The 16782-nt window shown below is 43.8% G+C and overlaps 1 protein-coding gene across 1 annotated transcript; it reads right to left on the bottom strand.

Annotated features, from left to right (window-relative positions):
* Positions 1-514: 514 nt before the first annotated feature.
* HNRNPU (heterogeneous nuclear ribonucleoprotein U) lies at positions 515-14656 on the bottom strand. The gene is made up of 14 exons (XM_056486373.1): positions 13824-14656; positions 12888-12999; positions 12690-12763; positions 10344-10483; positions 8603-8702; positions 7418-7530; positions 6755-7018; positions 6380-6499; positions 5619-5747; positions 5090-5258; positions 4307-4546; positions 3853-4055; positions 2776-2847; positions 515-2353 (listed from the first exon to the last, which is right to left on the bottom strand). Exons 1-14 carry the CDS (start codon positions 14557-14559, stop codon positions 2300-2302), a joined length of 2526 nt encoding a protein of 841 aa, XP_056342348.1. The 5' UTR covers positions 14560-14656; the 3' UTR covers positions 515-2299.
* Positions 14657-16782: the final 2126 nt, after the last annotated feature.

The following is a 16782-nucleotide window of genomic DNA, read 5'->3' as shown; positions in this document are numbered from 1 at the left end:
GCTGAAGCTTGAGTCCTGTTCCTCAGATGGTGCTGAACTCACAAAACAGCTTTTGTTGGAGAGGACTATTTTTAATAGAAACAGGATACTCCTTTTTGAGTGTGAGAATTGAAGCACTTAATGTGTGGTTGTTTTGTTGTTTTTTTTTTTTTAAACACCATATAGCAAAGAAACTGAAACCAAAACATCCCAAACTTTTGAACTGAAATACAGGCTTTACAACCGTAGTAAGTGTAGGCTCTTATATTTTAGTTTAAGACTATATCATTTTAAAGTACCAAAATAAGCAAAGGATCAACACTCCATACAAAGTGTTAGTTCTTGTGAGGAGGGTAGAAGGGAAATGGACTTTAATTACACTAAACTGGTTTTTTGCAAGTCTAAAGAAAACTCCATTTCAGCAAAACATATTTGGGTTTCAAATCCCCAAATTTCATTAGTGTTTCTTTTAAGACAATTTACATTTTTCTCATTCAAAGTAAAGGGATGATTTAAAGCACTATTAACAAGAAGGTGGTGCTGTTAATGTTTAATGTCAATATGCAATGGCATCTGCTATAAAGGCTAGAAGAGCAACACAAGTTTATCTTTACTTCTGAAGACTACTAGAAATTGACTAACACTGGAGAAGAATTTCAAGCACAGCACAGGACTGTAGCTGTAGGCTGCTGCCAGGAAGCCTCTGCTAGTGCAGACACTGCCACGGGACTGCCAGCACACGCCAGGGCCCCGATGGCAGCAGTGCCGTGTGTTCTCAGGCGTGCACCCCGTGTCCCTCTTGCAATGGGTACATCCTTGCCCTGTCTTACGGCATTAAAACGCAAGTTAGCAGCTAACATTGCCACTACAGTTTTACAAAAGCATAAAGCTGAACAGAATAGCAGTTAAACAAATTGAAACTGTTAAACTCCATGACAGTCCTTCCTCCTGCCCTACTCCCTGTCCAAGTCCTCCTCCTGCTTCTTCCCTAATGTCTATTTTACAATAAAGAAGTGGATTTACATGATGCAAGCGCAACTCAGAAGACTTTTGCCCTATACATATAACCATGTTAAACTGTGAATTATACATGTGATAGATCTCTAACAGAGCAACCACCATTTTTTTTAAGAAACACAAGTATTTCAGCATGTACAGAAATGAGTTTAAAACTGTCCAACATCATCGCTTCCATACATTCTCTTCCTCTTTATAGCATTAACGGGATTTTAGACCTTGATGGCGACAATCCCAAACAAGAGTAAAATGAATTTATTTTATTGCAAACAAACGTCTAGAGTTAAACTTCTCCACCCACTTTCTTTAAAGAGAAAAGGAATCAGCAGGCTAAGGAGATACACCCATTTGAGAATTGACATGATTAAAAATTAAGATATAAAATGGGTGACTCACAGTTTCATTAGCTTACAAAATGGTGGAGTAACTACTACAAGCACACTAGGTATACAGTATTTTGTGGGGAGAGTTATACAGACACACAGCTAACTTCATATAGATCCCATTAGACAACTGGATTTACAACAAGTTTTGTTTAATAAGAAATGGGCAAAGCCAGCTTCTTTTCAGAATCAAAATGCAGAACAAATGAAAAAAAAAATTATGGTTTTGTACCTTCACAAGTTTGAGCCTCCACAAATAAAGCAACCGAGTTTTACAGCTTCTACATACACTCCACCATCACTATTTAGCCCCAGGTTTCCTCTTTGCCCCCAGCATCTTATAGAGTTCCAAATGTTACAAAAAAAGTCCTAGTTATTGCCAGAAACTTTTGCCTCCCCCTCCTCCCCTCCCCACCCAAGAGCTTCATAGAGAGGATGGAGTGTCATAGGGAGCTTTACATAATCTCATGGTATTTGAGGGCTACTAAGATACCTCCATATGAATCTGGTTGCTAACATTTCTATAGTATTGTGACATGACTCACGACTGTTTCTTAGAAATTGGGGGATGGGGAAAAAGGAGAAAATTCTTTAATAAAAAGACACCAGGTACAAAGCAACGTTTTACTTTTGTTGTGGTAAAAAAAAAGTCACATTTTACAGATAAAATGTAGAACCCTGAAATACTGACACATTCTCTTTTCGTGCACAATGCTGAGGTTCTCTTACGAATCACTTTAAAACTGCAATTAAAAATGTACAAAAAAAGAAAAGAAAAAATCAACCCACAAAGCTTCTAAAAAAGGAACCCGCAGGCACTTCCTCTTGTGGAATGTTTAAAAAGTTAGCCTACTAAAGAAAACAGTCGACTTCTTGTGAAGGTTTTGGAGAAATATGTATCAGTTCATTTATTTGGGTATTCAATAATATCCTTGGTGATAATGCTGACTCCATGGCTTCTGACCCCAGAATTGCTGCAACAGATTAATAAATAGTTAGTTTTAACCTGCAATCACATAATGGTTAAGTTTCTTACTTGGGAGAAAAAGAAACAACATTTAACAAGTAACTAGTTCCCCTGGAACTTGAGAAGATTAAAGTCCTCTCCAATAGCAGCAAGTTCCTGAACAACTGAAGGCAGTTAAGAGTTCACTTCACAGCAGTAACGTGAAGCCAAGTACTACATACCATTAAGAGCATTAAGCCACAGCTGGTATTTGATATATCAAGACCATCAAGGCAGATTAAGTTTTGCATAGGAAGCTATTTATAGTGATATTACCTAGCATTAGAAGATATTGCTATCTACTTTTGATTATGCATCTATTTATTTTAGTCAGCATTTTGCAACATTTAAGTTAACAATCAGAAAAAAGGTAAAGCTAGGACTACTTACACCCTGCTGCCACTGGTTGTAGCCCTGAGATTGGTTTTTGTAGCCACGATTATTTCCCCTTCCTCTGAAGTTCTGCAAGAGCACAACAGTTTTTAACTACTTCATCTGTATGCATTTTTCAGAAGTGTCCCAATACCAACCTTTATTACCACCAAAACATCACACATACAAATCCCTCCCTGAAAAACATTGGAATACCAGAAGCCTCCTCCCTTCCCTCTAAGCAACTGCTTTTTAAGCATGGGGCAAGAATCTCAGAATTAATAAACCAGCTCAAACTGTTGTTGCCTGGTCTGGAAAGCTGGCTAATCCAGTTTTGACTCACCCTATTTCCAGCTGCTAAATGCACCAGGACAACTAAAAATACAAGAGCTTGTCTATTTTTAGTTAGGAAAGGCTGTAGTTGCTACAAGGGTATGTTATCTGATCAGACAAAAGGATATGGGTCACATAACTGAAAATAGAAGAGCTAGCCCACAAAACCTCCAACAGAAGTTATGGTACAAAGGGCCATTGATACAAGTAGATAAAATTTTGCTTTTCCCCTGTTTGTCAGTATTAGGCAAACCTGAGCCATGTTTACTGGCTTGGGCTCCATCTGCTGGCTCTTCAGTAATCCAAATTTTGTTTTTCAATACTTCCAGCGATATTCCATGAGGTAAGATCTAGGCTAGTGTGTCTTTACCAGTTGTGTTTGGTATCAGACACCAAAACAAAGACTCTTTGCAGAGCTATTTTCAGAAAGTTCCTTACGTGTTTGTTAAAGATAAGCTTTGACCCTCAGCCCAAACAACAGTTATTATAGGGGAACAAACACACAAAAAGCCAAAGACAAGCCTTCATACACATGCACTAAAAACCTTCATTTCTAACAGGGCAGAGGTACAGCCCCCACATCAGCAGTTGTTACACAACATTCAGAGCCCTGGGCACATGCACTGAACTAGAAAGGCCTTGCAGCATGGCATCAGTGTAGCACCACGACAAAGTTTGAACCTCCTCACAGGCACCAGGGCTGTCAAACAACAAATCCAAAGTACTGTAGTTCAACAAGTCAGTTCCCCCTCAAAGCATCACCTGGTTGTAGTTTCCCCTGTTGGGCATTCCACCTCTGTTATAGTTTCCTCTGTTTGAGTAGCCACCTCTGCTTGGAAAGACAGGGCCACGAGGATATGGGTAGCCAATTGCTCCGCTGCTGCCACCGCCACCACCGCCACCTCCACCACCTCGCTGAGGCATGTTGCCTCCCCTCCTGTTGTATCCACCACGATTTCCAGGGACTGCAGGGAGAGAGTTACTTTAACCAAGGAATTGTTCAGTATTACTTATTTCCTACACAAAAATGAACAGTGCAACCCAAGGTCTGACAAGCCTCTCACTCGAGCCCGACAATTAACTATGCACTAAAACATTATACTTACTGAAACTGAGATCAAAGTTCCCACTACATAATAATTGCAGTGCAAGTACTACAACCTTTTTCCCCAGCAGCAGCAACCTTCAGAAGTCACAGCTTTGTTTCTAGGCTCACCTCCTCCTCTGAAGTTGCCCCGCATGTTGAATCCTCCACGTCCTCTCTGACCCCTATTAAATTGATTTTTATTGCTCTTCTTGTTCTTCTTTGAGCCAGTGTTCTGTTTCTTTTCTGGTGGAAGAGCTTTCTTACTTTCTTCTTTATACTGCTCCAAAAGCTTCTGAGCTTCTTCTTTTTGCAATTCTACATAGATTATTTCATCAAAACATTCTGCTACCTCTGGCAGTGTGAAGTTCCCTATAATTGCAAAAACACTGAGTATTCAGCATCTACATTCAGCTACAATCAAAGATGCAATTTAACCACCTTTCCTCCATTCTTCCTCCCACCCTCTCCATCCCCTCAGCATAGGGACAAAATTAAATAATCTGAGCATTTAGGAAATATAAACAGTGACAAAGGAAATAAACAGCTCTTCATGGAGTTGCCAGTATTGTTCCAAACCTTGAAAACATTCTGCCTATCTTTTTTTTTTTTTTCTTTTATAAGCCTCCACTCAGAACACCAGTTTCTGCCAAATATGTCACGTATATAGGGCACTTTATGCCAAGACAGCTTTGTGCATCTGCATGAAGCGTATCACCATAACTGAGTAGTGTTAAGGACTGCAGCAGAGGGAACACAATATAGTGTTGTTATCCTACCAAGTTACAATAGTCTTCCAGTTTTGTTATAAGTACAACTCTTTAAGATAAAGTGATTTTTTAGACTTCACGTTTACTTAATCCTTTAAACAGATACTCAGCATCCTAAAACACAGTATAGGATTATGTTCCATGCCTTTCATTTTGAGAACTGCATGCTCTGGAAGATCTTTTCCCTCCACCTCTGCCTTCTTTTGTGTTCTTTGCTTGTAGTCTTCATCTTTTGGGCAAACAACAACTGCTTTGCGCTGGAAGCCTGCAAACAGGCACATTTTTCTCCTCTGCGCAGCTGCAGACACATTTGTCTGAAAAAAATGCAGTAACTTACTACACGTAGCTGTCATTGTAAGAGTTAAGGAAGTCAACTTATGGTGTATAGACTTCACCTCTACAAGAGCTTGCAATGAAGTTTACAAATAACTGACATAAAGATGCTGCATAATGCAAAGTTACGAGCTCATATCAACGTGTTAAAACACTATTCCTCCCACATCCCATAAATCTAGAGAAGTTCAGACAAGCATTCGTAGTAATATCTCAACTTTGTGTCCCCTGAATGAGTAGTAATTGAAACAACTGCTATTATAATGTAATTTAAACCCAATTAATTACTAAAATACAGCCTATAACAAATTTCCTTAACCATTTTCCACTGAAGCTTCTACCTGATCCAAAATGAAATTCCGCTTCTTACGAGCTGCAATCTCAATGAACTTTCCAAGACACTGTGGAGCTCTCTGCAACAGTGTGTTAAGTTTCCCAGTGTCTGCCATCTGACGCTTAAAACCTGCAACCTATGGAGACATTTCCCAGAGTTAGTCAGTGTAATCCTGATACATGTAGCTGACATTTTTCTTTGCTAAATGCTTTCCACCACACTTCAAGGGTTATTCAATTCAAGGCCACAGGTGCTGCAAACTCGTAATTGAAATTATCAACCCTCCATAGAATGTAAGAGATTTATAAACAAAGACTCCATAAGAATTGGCACCATTCAGTTCAAGGTATACTCATCACAATACTAATTCCAGCCACATGTTCTATTCTGGGAACAGTGATGTATAGAGAAGTAGAAATGCATTCAACATGCAGTCAACAACAGCAGACAATTTCTTACATATTACCACATAAAGCTTCAGAATCCTGCCATGTGTGAATTAGCATCTCAGCAAGGTATTAAAATCTTTACACAGAATAATTAGGTTGGAAAATACTTTGAGATCACCGAGTTCAACCTACAACCTAACACAATCTTGTCAACCAGCCATGGTACTAAGTGTCACAGGCAGTCTTTTCTTCAACAAGAATGGTCACTAGCTAACAAGTAGCCAGTTTCTTTGATACAAAAGAACCCCATGGCAGCCAAAGACCATGGATTTACAACAAGTTTTCAACACACCAAGAAATAAAATGTCTTATCACTTACCATCATTTTGTCCATAATAGTGTTTGTCCCAAGAATGTTGTATTTCCCAGGATTTGCTGCTGCATGTTTGGTAACCCATGTAGTCTTGCCAGCTCCAGGCAAGCCAATCATCATCACCACCTATGTACAAGAAGTTCTGTAATTGAGATACTACTTCCAAGATTTTCTTTAATACACAACTTAGCCCAGCAAGCCTAGTGGATACTGAGGGGGGATGTAGGGGTGGGGAAGGCAGTAGTAGTGAACAGGCCACGAGACACAAAGTATTAAAGCTCCCAAACAAAAATGTCAGGAGTGAGGTGGAATAGTCTCTTTAACTCTACCATTTCCATCCATCTGCTTTAACAACTTTTGAGATGATCAGAAGAAACTTACTTCACAATCTTTCTTTTGCTCAGGTCCCTTTGGCCCTCGGACCCTGTCCTCCAGGGGGACCTTCTGGATGAAGGTATACTCTTCAGGTACAGGGAAGTAAGGTTCCTCCTTCTGACCAAAGTTAAACTCAACTGCACAGTTATGGCAGAGAACATGTGGAAAGAGTGGTCGCCCATCAAGAACTTCCTTGCTTATTTTGAATGCAACACCCAGCTCTTGTCCATTCTTGGAATAGGAGAGTTCCACTTCATCACCATCAAAATTCTGTTTTTCAGACAAGGATTATTTTGGATAAAATTAGCTCACTTTATACATTTAATTAGTCACTTCACTCTACTGGCTATGCTCACTCAACTTCTGTAACACTGTTATTTCACAAAGGAACTAAAGCTAATTTTCTCTTCTAATGAGTCACTGTCAATGATCATTTTGTTCAAGATCTGATTTTTGGTTAAAAGGCTTTAAAGACATTTGTCCATGAATATGAAATCATGTTGCCAGGAGTCACCATTAGTGATAGCTGCTGCTTCTAGTGCCTGCCTATGTTAAACAACTTGTTTTGCTCCTACGATTTTATGTATTTGCTTTACTGCTTCTAACATCAAGGCAGTCTAAAAATTCAAGGATGTTTTCCCTCAAAAGAAAACAAAAGTGTAAACTTACAGCAAAACATCCAATCACATCATTTTCATCAAACTTCTCACCAAAGTCTTCAGTCTCACAATTGCATGTCTTTATTCCTTTTAGAGAATACCCATAAGAAAATTCTTCTTCACCTGAAGGAACAATTTAAACTAATTACAAATAGGCTTTCCCGTCGAACCTTTTAGGCATAAATCACCTTCAGCTACTTAAGTAAGCTGCTGTTCAGAGTATTTTTATTAATGCCAAAACAAGCTATGACACCCCCCCAACAGCTATACAAGCTCATTCTTCTATTCAATACTTTTTCACTTGAGATAGAACAGCAGTGTTTCCTTATCCCTGTTTAAGAGCCTAATGCTGCTAGTACCAGATTCATGCTGACAATAAAAGCTGAACTGTCAGATAAAGACATGAACAAATATTTTTAAAGTGTCAAGATCTGATTATGCAGTGGTATACCTGCTGTAACGAAGTCAGAAAGGCTTTCTGAAGTAAAGTCTCCAGGAGCACTTACCCCTCCCATTTTAAAGGGAGTTAAGCAGACAGTCAGCCTATGCAATAGCTGAGGATGAAGCTGCAAGGAACAAGCTAACAGGAAGTGTCAAACACAAGGACTCAGGCGTAACTTAAGTAGAAAGCTGTTGCTGGTGTCAGAACATACCAGCTCACCAATATTTCCCCCAAAGATGTGTTTCAGCAACAAGTTATAAATATTGTTATTATAATTTGTCATATATATAATGAAGCTGTACTTCTATCTTTCCAGCTGTTTTCAGAAATTAGGATTTTCCCATCAAGCAAAACAAAAGATAATGTAGTTACCATGGGTTAGATTTTACACCATGCCCCACCCTTTAAAAGTGGAGGGAAGGGCAACTCCCCTTTTTCTACTTATGACACTACATGAAAAAGACAAATCCTTTATCTTGTCAGTTATTCAACCGTGTTCTCCACAACCCATACATGATCACTGGAAGAACTGATTTTTAAATTATGGTCCTAACCCTTACAGGCCTGAGTACTTTATGACTTTATTTGGTCCTCGTAATGAACTTCCTCACACCATTCCCAGTGAATGACTCTAATTAAGACCACTTTTCATAACACAGATTACAATCACTAAGCTTGTCCCCCCTGCTCCAGAAAGTAATTATTTCCAACTTCAGCCACATCAACACAAAAGCAATCAAAATTAAGTCTTACCGAGCAACATTCCACTTGTGTTCAGTGACCAGCCAACTCGCACTTCATGTATGTCAATGTCTTTTGTATACAGGTGTTTAACAGGAATCTTTTCTGTAACCTATTTTCAAATTATTCAGTAAAAGGTAAGCAGTATTCATTATACACTAACAAGATAAAAGCACAAAAGGTAACATCTGGAACCCTTTACTTGGGTTAAATCTTTGCTAAGTCTAACTGATCACCTCCTACAAAATGTTCAAGAATATAAGACCACAACTAGAGACTGAACAGTTCCATTTCCTGACTTAGGAATGAAGGTTGAAGACGATGAAGACTGCAAATCTTCATCACTTTGTCACTAGCAGTTCCTGTCAGTGGTCAAAAGCCTTAATTCCTTTTGACCCTGTATTAAGATCACAAAAAATACATGTATTTATTAAAAATCTCCCAGCTGCCATGAAGTTGGGTTTAACAGTGAATTACTTAGCTAAGAGAATGTGTAATGTATTAAAAAAAACAACCCTTCTTAGAGACTAAGTATTACACTATGCCTTTTAACTGTAAGCAGACTTCCTGGGCAAGCTGCCAGCTTCCAAACATAACCAGTTAAAAAACAAAAAAAACAAAAAAAAAAAACAAAAACAAAAAACCAAAAACAAAACAAACCAAAAAACAAAACAACAAACCACCTAAATGCACTGGAACCCACATGCAACCAGCTGCTTTTTAGCTGTCTTTAGAAAAACTTTACTAAAATGAAGGGAACAACCCACCAGTATCCCATCAACCTCTGCAACTATTCCAGTCAGGTGACTGAGCTGAAACTCATTTGAAAACAAACAGGAAAACAACTAGTGACATGAATTTCAATTCATTGGCTCTCCAAAGTTACAGGTATCAACAGACACAAAAATCACTCCATGGAAAAGCTTGGACAATGGGATCACTACCCAATTCTCATGGTAACAGCTACCTTTGAAAGCACTAGAGGAAGAGAACAGATAATATACACAGGCCCATCATATGCAAAGAAGCCTTTAACACTGTTAAGTAAAAAAGGAGTAAGAAAAATAAATTCAAGTTTTGTGATTTTGTTCTTCTTAAGCCAACAAGCTAGAAAAATCAGTTTATTAGAAGGCAGATTGCTCTATGCCATTTTTACTTTTCAGGAGAAACCTTGTTCTCAAAATTCAACTATCTGCTAAATACTCACGTTCAATGCATCATGTCAGAGTTAATGATGTTGAAAGGGACCTCTAGAGGTCATCCAGCCCAAATCCCCAACTAGAGCAGATCAAACTCAAAGACTAAGCAGAACCAGAAAGCACTGCTGGGACAATTTAGATCCCTTTAAAAAAAATAAGAAGTCAAGCTTTCTGTAATCTTCAGAAAGTACAAGCAAACTTCTAACTAGAGAGTATAAAAATACTTTCAGCGTTGATGCATGAGCTGCCAAATAGAATTGTGGTTAAAAAAAATGAGAAGTCTCACATTCAGAACAAATGCAGTGTTTTGTGGGGTTTTTGGTTTGGCTTTTTTTTTGTTTTTTTTTTTTTTTTTAATTCTGGCTTATTGTTTGTTTGTTAAATGGAAGTTCTTATAAAAGGGGAAACTTTTGCAAACTGAGACATCTTCTTTTGAGAGAAGGCCGTTTAAGAGTCCCATTCACATCAATTAGCTTCAATCAAGTCCAAAAAATGTGACAAGTACAAATATTATATTTAAGCATGCAAAAGGCTCCCAATAAACATTAACTCACCTTCATCTCAAAGCAGACTTTGCCTTTAGAAACTCCATAGGAGGCTCTCCCTCCAGCCCAAAGGAAAGCAAAGCTTTCCATGGTCAGAGAGGAAGCACTAAACCGGTCTCTTGAGATTTTAAAATGCAGGTCACAGTTATCTGTTAACATAAAAATCATTCTGTTTACTCTGATCACACAATAAAGTACAGGTGTCCAATTTTATGCATTAAAGATGCTGCCAGCTTTCAAAGGTGATTTTAAAGACAAACTGCCAGCAAGTACCCAGGACCTTTCAGAGAAGCAATGTATCTCAATGGAACTGCATAATGAAGCTCAGCCAAAAATCTTAGGAAAAGCTAGCTAACAAGTCATTTTCAAGGTGCCATCTTCGCTTCTGTCACCCAGTTTTCTTCTATTTTTTCTATCTGCTTAAAAACCCCTTTCACCTTATCTGTCAGAACCCTCTTTTGTCAGTTACCTCTCTGCATCAATACAGAGCCATGTGCATTGTGCTCTCCACAGTACCCTCTAGAGACCTGAATACGAAGCAGCCTCACTGCTCAACTCAAACCTAAGTGCTCCTAAGAAGTAAATGCAAACACAAATGGTTTTGTTTAAGTACTGAACATAGCCTTTGGTTAATACAGTCAATCAGCAAGTCAAATTAGATGACGTCTATTAAAATAAAGGCAGTTAAGTCAGATCAGATATGCTAAACACAGAGAGTGTGCTAAGAGAACCTACTTCAGCCCAGACACACACTATGAATTCACCTATCATTCTAAGAACCTCAGTGAAACCTTGGTTTTACAAGCATCTTCAGAGCTGCACACAACAAAACCGCAAATGAATCTCCTGGTAGGTTTCAGAAAAACAATGCTGAACGGTAACAAGAGGTGCAGCATGCAACACTTGAATTCCCCAAAGCAAGGAATCACAGAAGCAGCTCCAAACCTATCTGGATGGTTACAAGAAAGGAGCAAAATGGGCAAAAAGTGAGGAGTTCTCTCTGGTGTAAATGATGCCAGAATACACTAAAATGCAGTCTGCCCTGTACTACTAGCAAGTCTCATGCACAAGATTTTGTTTTGCTTGCATACAGCCATCCCCAATTCCAAGAATACTATTACTGATCCAAGTGTCTTCTCATTAGTGCTGCTTTTATTTGTTGCATGAAAAGCAGATAAAATTATACAGAAGAAACCCACCTTTGAAGCTGGCTACCTTTAGAATGGGAGATGAGAACAGAATTTGAAGTTACAGCTTCTTTGTAAGACACAATTAATAAAAAGCACTTAAGAGTGGCTAAACCTCTTACACAGTCTGGATCACTATCCAGAAGAAAGAGCGCCAATTTGTTACACAGTTCAGCCTTACAGCTGTGTTTGGATCTTATCTCTAAAGAGTCTGGCAACACTTTAAATCAGAATTTGTCCAGTAACAAGATTTTCTACTAGAAAATACGATTATTTCTAGAAACAGTAATAATGAAAAGTAGCTATTTACTCAGCTACTGGAAAAATCCAAAGCTCCCACAGAAGTGGCTACTCATCACGATAACAGCTAGAAACTTGAGACTTAGCAAAATGTCAGGGATGGCATATTCAGCAATTTATGTGACTGTAAACTAATACCTCCTTCCACTTCAAACCATTTCTTGTGGAATAAAACCACCCGAAACTTCTAACAGATATGCCAAGACAATGCCACCGCAAGTTCAACTTTCCTTCCATGGCACTGTAAGAATCCAACAAGTTCAAGCATTACTTCAAGACCAAGTTTCCTCATATTGAACTGAATGCTTATACTTACCCTCAAGAACACAACTGTCAACTCTCCCATTATGGTATGTTACAGTAACAGTAGTGTTTATAATCTGCCTCAGTTTCAATGCTCTGCTGACCAATTCTCTCTGCTTCACCACTTGCACAATCCACCACCCAAAGCCCACACACTCACAAGAAACATGAATGGGGCATTTCTGAGGAGGCATTACCAGACTGCCATTAAGTTTTTAATCTTTTTGTTAAATTGCTGTCTCTAGGGTGTTCTATGTGCACTCTACACCTATCCACCTAAGCTCCCATATGAGATTAGTGTTCCTGGTTAAGATTTCTCCACAGAACCGTGTATCACTAAAGACTAGCTAGGAAAACCAAGCCTCTTCCTGCTAACATACTCATATACCCTTCTGTTCTTTTATCTGCCAAAAACAGATGGAAACAGTGTTTTTCCAATTTTTTTTAACGTTACCTGGTAACGAAAATCAAGAAATGTATCCTCCCCGTTTCAGAAAGCGTGGCCTTAAGATTAAAAGCCTTAACACCACATCTTTCCACAGCAAAGGAAAGTACATTTACTCACAAGTATCAAGACAAACCACTGTGTCATCAAAATGTTCATCTTCTTCTTCCACAGGTGGTTGAGGGGACTTGGCCCTGAAAAAAAGAGAAACCAAACAAAAAATAATTAAGCTACATGTATTTTCACGAAGTTAAAGTAACATTTCTGTATTCTATTCCTCCTCATCAGAAAATACTGCCCAGCCTCAATTCTGTTTACCTGCTGTATTTGTTTTCTTCAATGTATTCAAAGTATCCCCGGCCATGGTCTTCACGTGGTCTCTTCACTCCCCTCTTCTTCTCACCAGGCTTTTGTTCCGTTTTACCATCTCCTGTAACAGAAGTAATGATTTATTCTGATTATTTTAAGTTTTAGTTTAATTGGGAAAAAAATCTATACGATAGTTTCAACTTTGTACACTGCAGCAAGCTGCAGCACAAGATAACTCGTAACATCTTGAAAAGGCATTTTGCTTTGTTACTAAGGCAAAACCCTGTATCTTGAATTTTCACGGGAGACTCAAGACTTGTCGTCAATTAGAAACGATTTAGCACGCGGAAGTTGCCAATACGCCACGCAGCAGCCAGTACGGCCCTCAGTGTTATGATCCCCACTGAAAATCCCCGCCGAGAAAAAAAAAAAAAAAAAAAAAAAAAAACCCAAAAACACTCCTGACCCGCCGCGCCTCCAGACCCGCAATATCATCACCACCCGCCCATCACGGAGGCAGCGGGACATTGCCGGCCTCTCGCAAGGGCACCGTGCGATCCGCACGACTGCGCCTCCTCCCGGCGGGCCGCGGGCGGGAGCCCCAGGGAAGGGATTCCTCCTCCTCCCGCCTCCATTGTACCGCCAGGCCTTCCCAGCGCCATCCCGTGCGGCGGCGGCGCCCAGCCCGGAAGTGACGTCACGCCGCCCAGCGCTGCTCGGCGCACAATGCACAGCGCGCCCCAGCGGCCCCTCCGCCGCCCCTCCCCCCGCCCCCCCCCCGCCGGGGCAGCACGAGGCGCGGGGCCGCCAACGTCCTCCCGCGCGCGCCCCGGAAGCCGCCCCCCCTCCCCGGGCCGGGCAACCCCCGTCATGGCGGGGGGGATGGGATTAATGGCCCCCATCCTCCGCCCCCCCACCCCGGTTCTCGCCGCCACGCTCACTCACCCCCGGCGCCCTGCGCCCCGGGGCGGCCGCCTCCGCCGCCGCCTTCCGCTTTCTTCTGCTGCTGCTGCTGCTGCTTGGCGGGGCCCGCCGGGCCGGAGGCAGCGGCGGGGCCCGAGGCGCCCCCGGCGCTCTTGCCGGGAGCCTCCTTGGCGGCGGCGGCGCTGCGCGGCGGGAGGAGCGGCGGGGGCTGCTGCGGCTGCTGGGGCTGCGGCGGCTGCTGGTCGCCGTGGCCGTTGGCGTCCCCGGCCGCGGCCTCCTCCTCGTCGGCCAACTCGTCCTCCCCCTCTTGGAAACCCTGGTCGTCGCCGTTCTCATCCTCCTCCTCCTCCTCTTCCTCCTCCTCGCCGCCCGCCTCCTCCTCCATGGGGCCGCCCCCGGCCCCTGCCCGCTCGCCGTTCTCCTCGCCCAGCTCCATGGCGTCGCCATCGGCGGCCTCCAGCCCTTCCTCGTCGTCGTCCTCCATGGCGGAGGCCGCGGCCTGGCCGGGGCCTCCCCCCTGGCGGAGCTGCGCGGCGCCCCCGCCGCTCTCGGCCGCCTCCCCCTCCACGCTGCCGTTGCCGGGCTCGGCCGCGCCGCTGGCGGGGCCGCCCCCGCCGGCCTCCTCCTGGTCTAGCGCGGCCTGGAGCCGCTCCATGAGCTCAGCCTTGAGGCCCTTGTCGGAAAGGCGCCGCTTTTTCAGCTCCTCCTTCAGCTCCGACACCTTCAGCTTCTTCACGTTCACGGGCGAGCAGCTCATGGCGGCGGCGGCGGCACTGGCGGCTCGGTCCCTGGGCGGCGCGCGGGCGGCGGCGGGCAGGGACGGACGGGCGGCTCTGGCTCTGCCTGCGGTGTGTGGGTGCCCCGGCGGGCGGTGGGTGCGGGCGGGAGGCGCGGGGGGTTCGTGCGGCTGCGGGAGCTGCGGAGCCGGACCCGCCTGGCGCCAAATCCTTTCACCGCGAGCTCGCGAGGGAGACGCGCCTCGCGGGGCCGCGCACGCTCCGGCGCCGCGCGCGCGCCGCCCCGCCCCCGCGCACGTAGGCCCTCCCGCGCTACCGTAACGACCGCATTACCGTAAATACCCGCCCGGGCGCAGCGCACCCCGCCGCCCTTGTCTCGGCGGGTTCCGCGACGGCGCATCGAGCGATGCACCGCTCCGGCACAATGAACCCGCTCCGGGCTGCGAGCCACCCCCGTGCCAGCTCCCGCCTGCCTGAGGCCACAGCCCGTCTGAAGTGCCCCCCACCGCGGGCCCTCATCCCAGCCATAGCCTCGCAGCGCCCTGTCGCGATTGCCCCGGCTCCCCTGCGCCCGTGTGGGGCCTGGTCCCGCGCGGTTTATTGCGTACGGGCTTTGGGAAGGGGCACAGCTGCTCGGAAAGGCGGCCCTGGCGCAGCGCTGCTGGCGCGGTTACGTAAGGGCAGGAGCGGGGTCGCCCCGTTCCGCAGCCCCGGGGAGCGGGAGGCGGGAGCGGGGCCGCCCGGTTCCGCAGCCCCGGGGAGCGAGAGGCGGGAGCGGGGCCGCCCGGTTCCCGCAGCCCCGGGGAGCGAGAGGCCGGCGCGGGCTGAGCCTCCACAGAGCCGGGGTAACAAAGGTTCTCCCTGCACGGCCTGCCGGTCTGGAGCCAATCCGCTCACCAAAACTGCGCACCTTTCCCTCTTTTCTCCCCCCTGCCTCACCCTCTGCACAGCCTTAATACAGGGCTGTTGTATAGTCATTGAATTTTGGATTTTTCCAGTTCGGTCAAAAGTAACATGAGCACGAACAGTGGGGAGGATTTCACACGAAGGGGAGGGCAGCACGGATCTACAAGTCGGCTTCCTTAGGGAACCTGGATAAAAAGCTAGTTGTCACTTGCAGGAAAAGAAATGCAAGTCAAACCACCAGAGTATGAGTGTGAAGCACCACAGAAGGGAAGGTGTGTTTGCCACGAAGTTGACTTGTGTTGGTACAAATTGTGTGACCTCCTGAACCAGAACAAATTACGTTTACCTGCCCCAGAGGAAGGGAAGAGAGACAAGGAAGTCATCCTGTTTTAAGTGCGCAAAGAAAGGTTCTTTCATACATGCACACCGTTCTATCCTCAGTCAGGCTACATCTGCTTGGAGAAAACGCGACTCGGTCGGCAAGGTTAGCTCAACCCAGCACTACACAACAGCTTGTTTGAACAGAGACAGGAAGAGATGCAATATGAACGGATGAGAAAAAGTTGCCAGAACCTTTCCCTCACTTTAAGGTCAGTTTAGTAGATTTTATTTCAGTCCAGTAAGTCAGAGTCACCTCAATAGCAGAAGAAAAGGGTAAGAGTACATCAATGCAAAGGAGAGGTCAGTTTGTGATTAAATTATTGCCTTTGTCCATTTCTTCATGAAAGAACAATCTGAGCTAGTCTGCTGAGGGACTCCTGATACTGTTCTGTCAAAGTGACAACTGAATTAAACTAGTTAATATTGCAAGATTACCGACCGAAACTTACAGATAATTCTGCATCAATTTGGATGTCATTTGCCTATCCAACCGTATTTTTTTTGTATGTAAACAAATTTTAACAGAAAATACATCATTAACTCTTTATGAGTTGTATTATCTGAACCTCATATATTAACCTGAGCCCCGTGTTTAGACCTTGATCTTGCACGGGGCTTTTCACATGTTGAGTCATATTTCTGGAAGAGATTAATCAACCCCCATATCTGATAACCCCTCCCACCACCACAAACTTTATGGATTGATAGATTCTTTTAGGCCAGCTTTGTATCCCTAAGCCTTGCCTTAAATGAGCACATCTGCACATACTGACAGTGCCCGTGTGCTAGAAAACACCCTCATTCAAATCACCCGAGAGCTGCAGTTGTCACATGTAATCCCATTCCTAAACGATGTCATGTCTCCCCACTTCGGTAACATGCTCATGCTGCTTTATACTCCTGTTACCATGGAGAAGCAAAACAGCTAACAGCTTTGAGGCACATGGAGAGATTCT

Source organism: Oenanthe melanoleuca, chromosome 3, assembly GCF_029582105.1.
Source record: "Oenanthe melanoleuca isolate GR-GAL-2019-014 chromosome 3, OMel1.0, whole genome shotgun sequence".
Taxonomy (NCBI): Eukaryota; Metazoa; Chordata; class Aves; order Passeriformes; family Muscicapidae; genus Oenanthe; species Oenanthe melanoleuca.
This window is presented reverse-complemented; position numbering and strand designations above follow the sequence as displayed.

Excerpts from the sequence above, each read along its gene's own strand:
- HNRNPU (XM_056486373.1), bottom strand. The coding sequence starts at position 14,559 with ATGAGCTGCTCGCCCGTGAACGTGAAGAAGCTGAAGGTGTCGGAGCTG. Across the intron at positions 8,703-10,343 it reads AAGTCTGCTTTGAGATGAAG|GTTACAGAAAAGATTCCTGT; the intron begins GTGAGTTAATGT and ends ATTTGAAAATAG. Across the intron at positions 2,354-2,775 it reads ACAACCAGTGGCAGCAGGGT|CAATTCTGGGGTCAGAAGCC; the intron begins GTAAGTAGTCCT and ends AATCTGTTGCAG.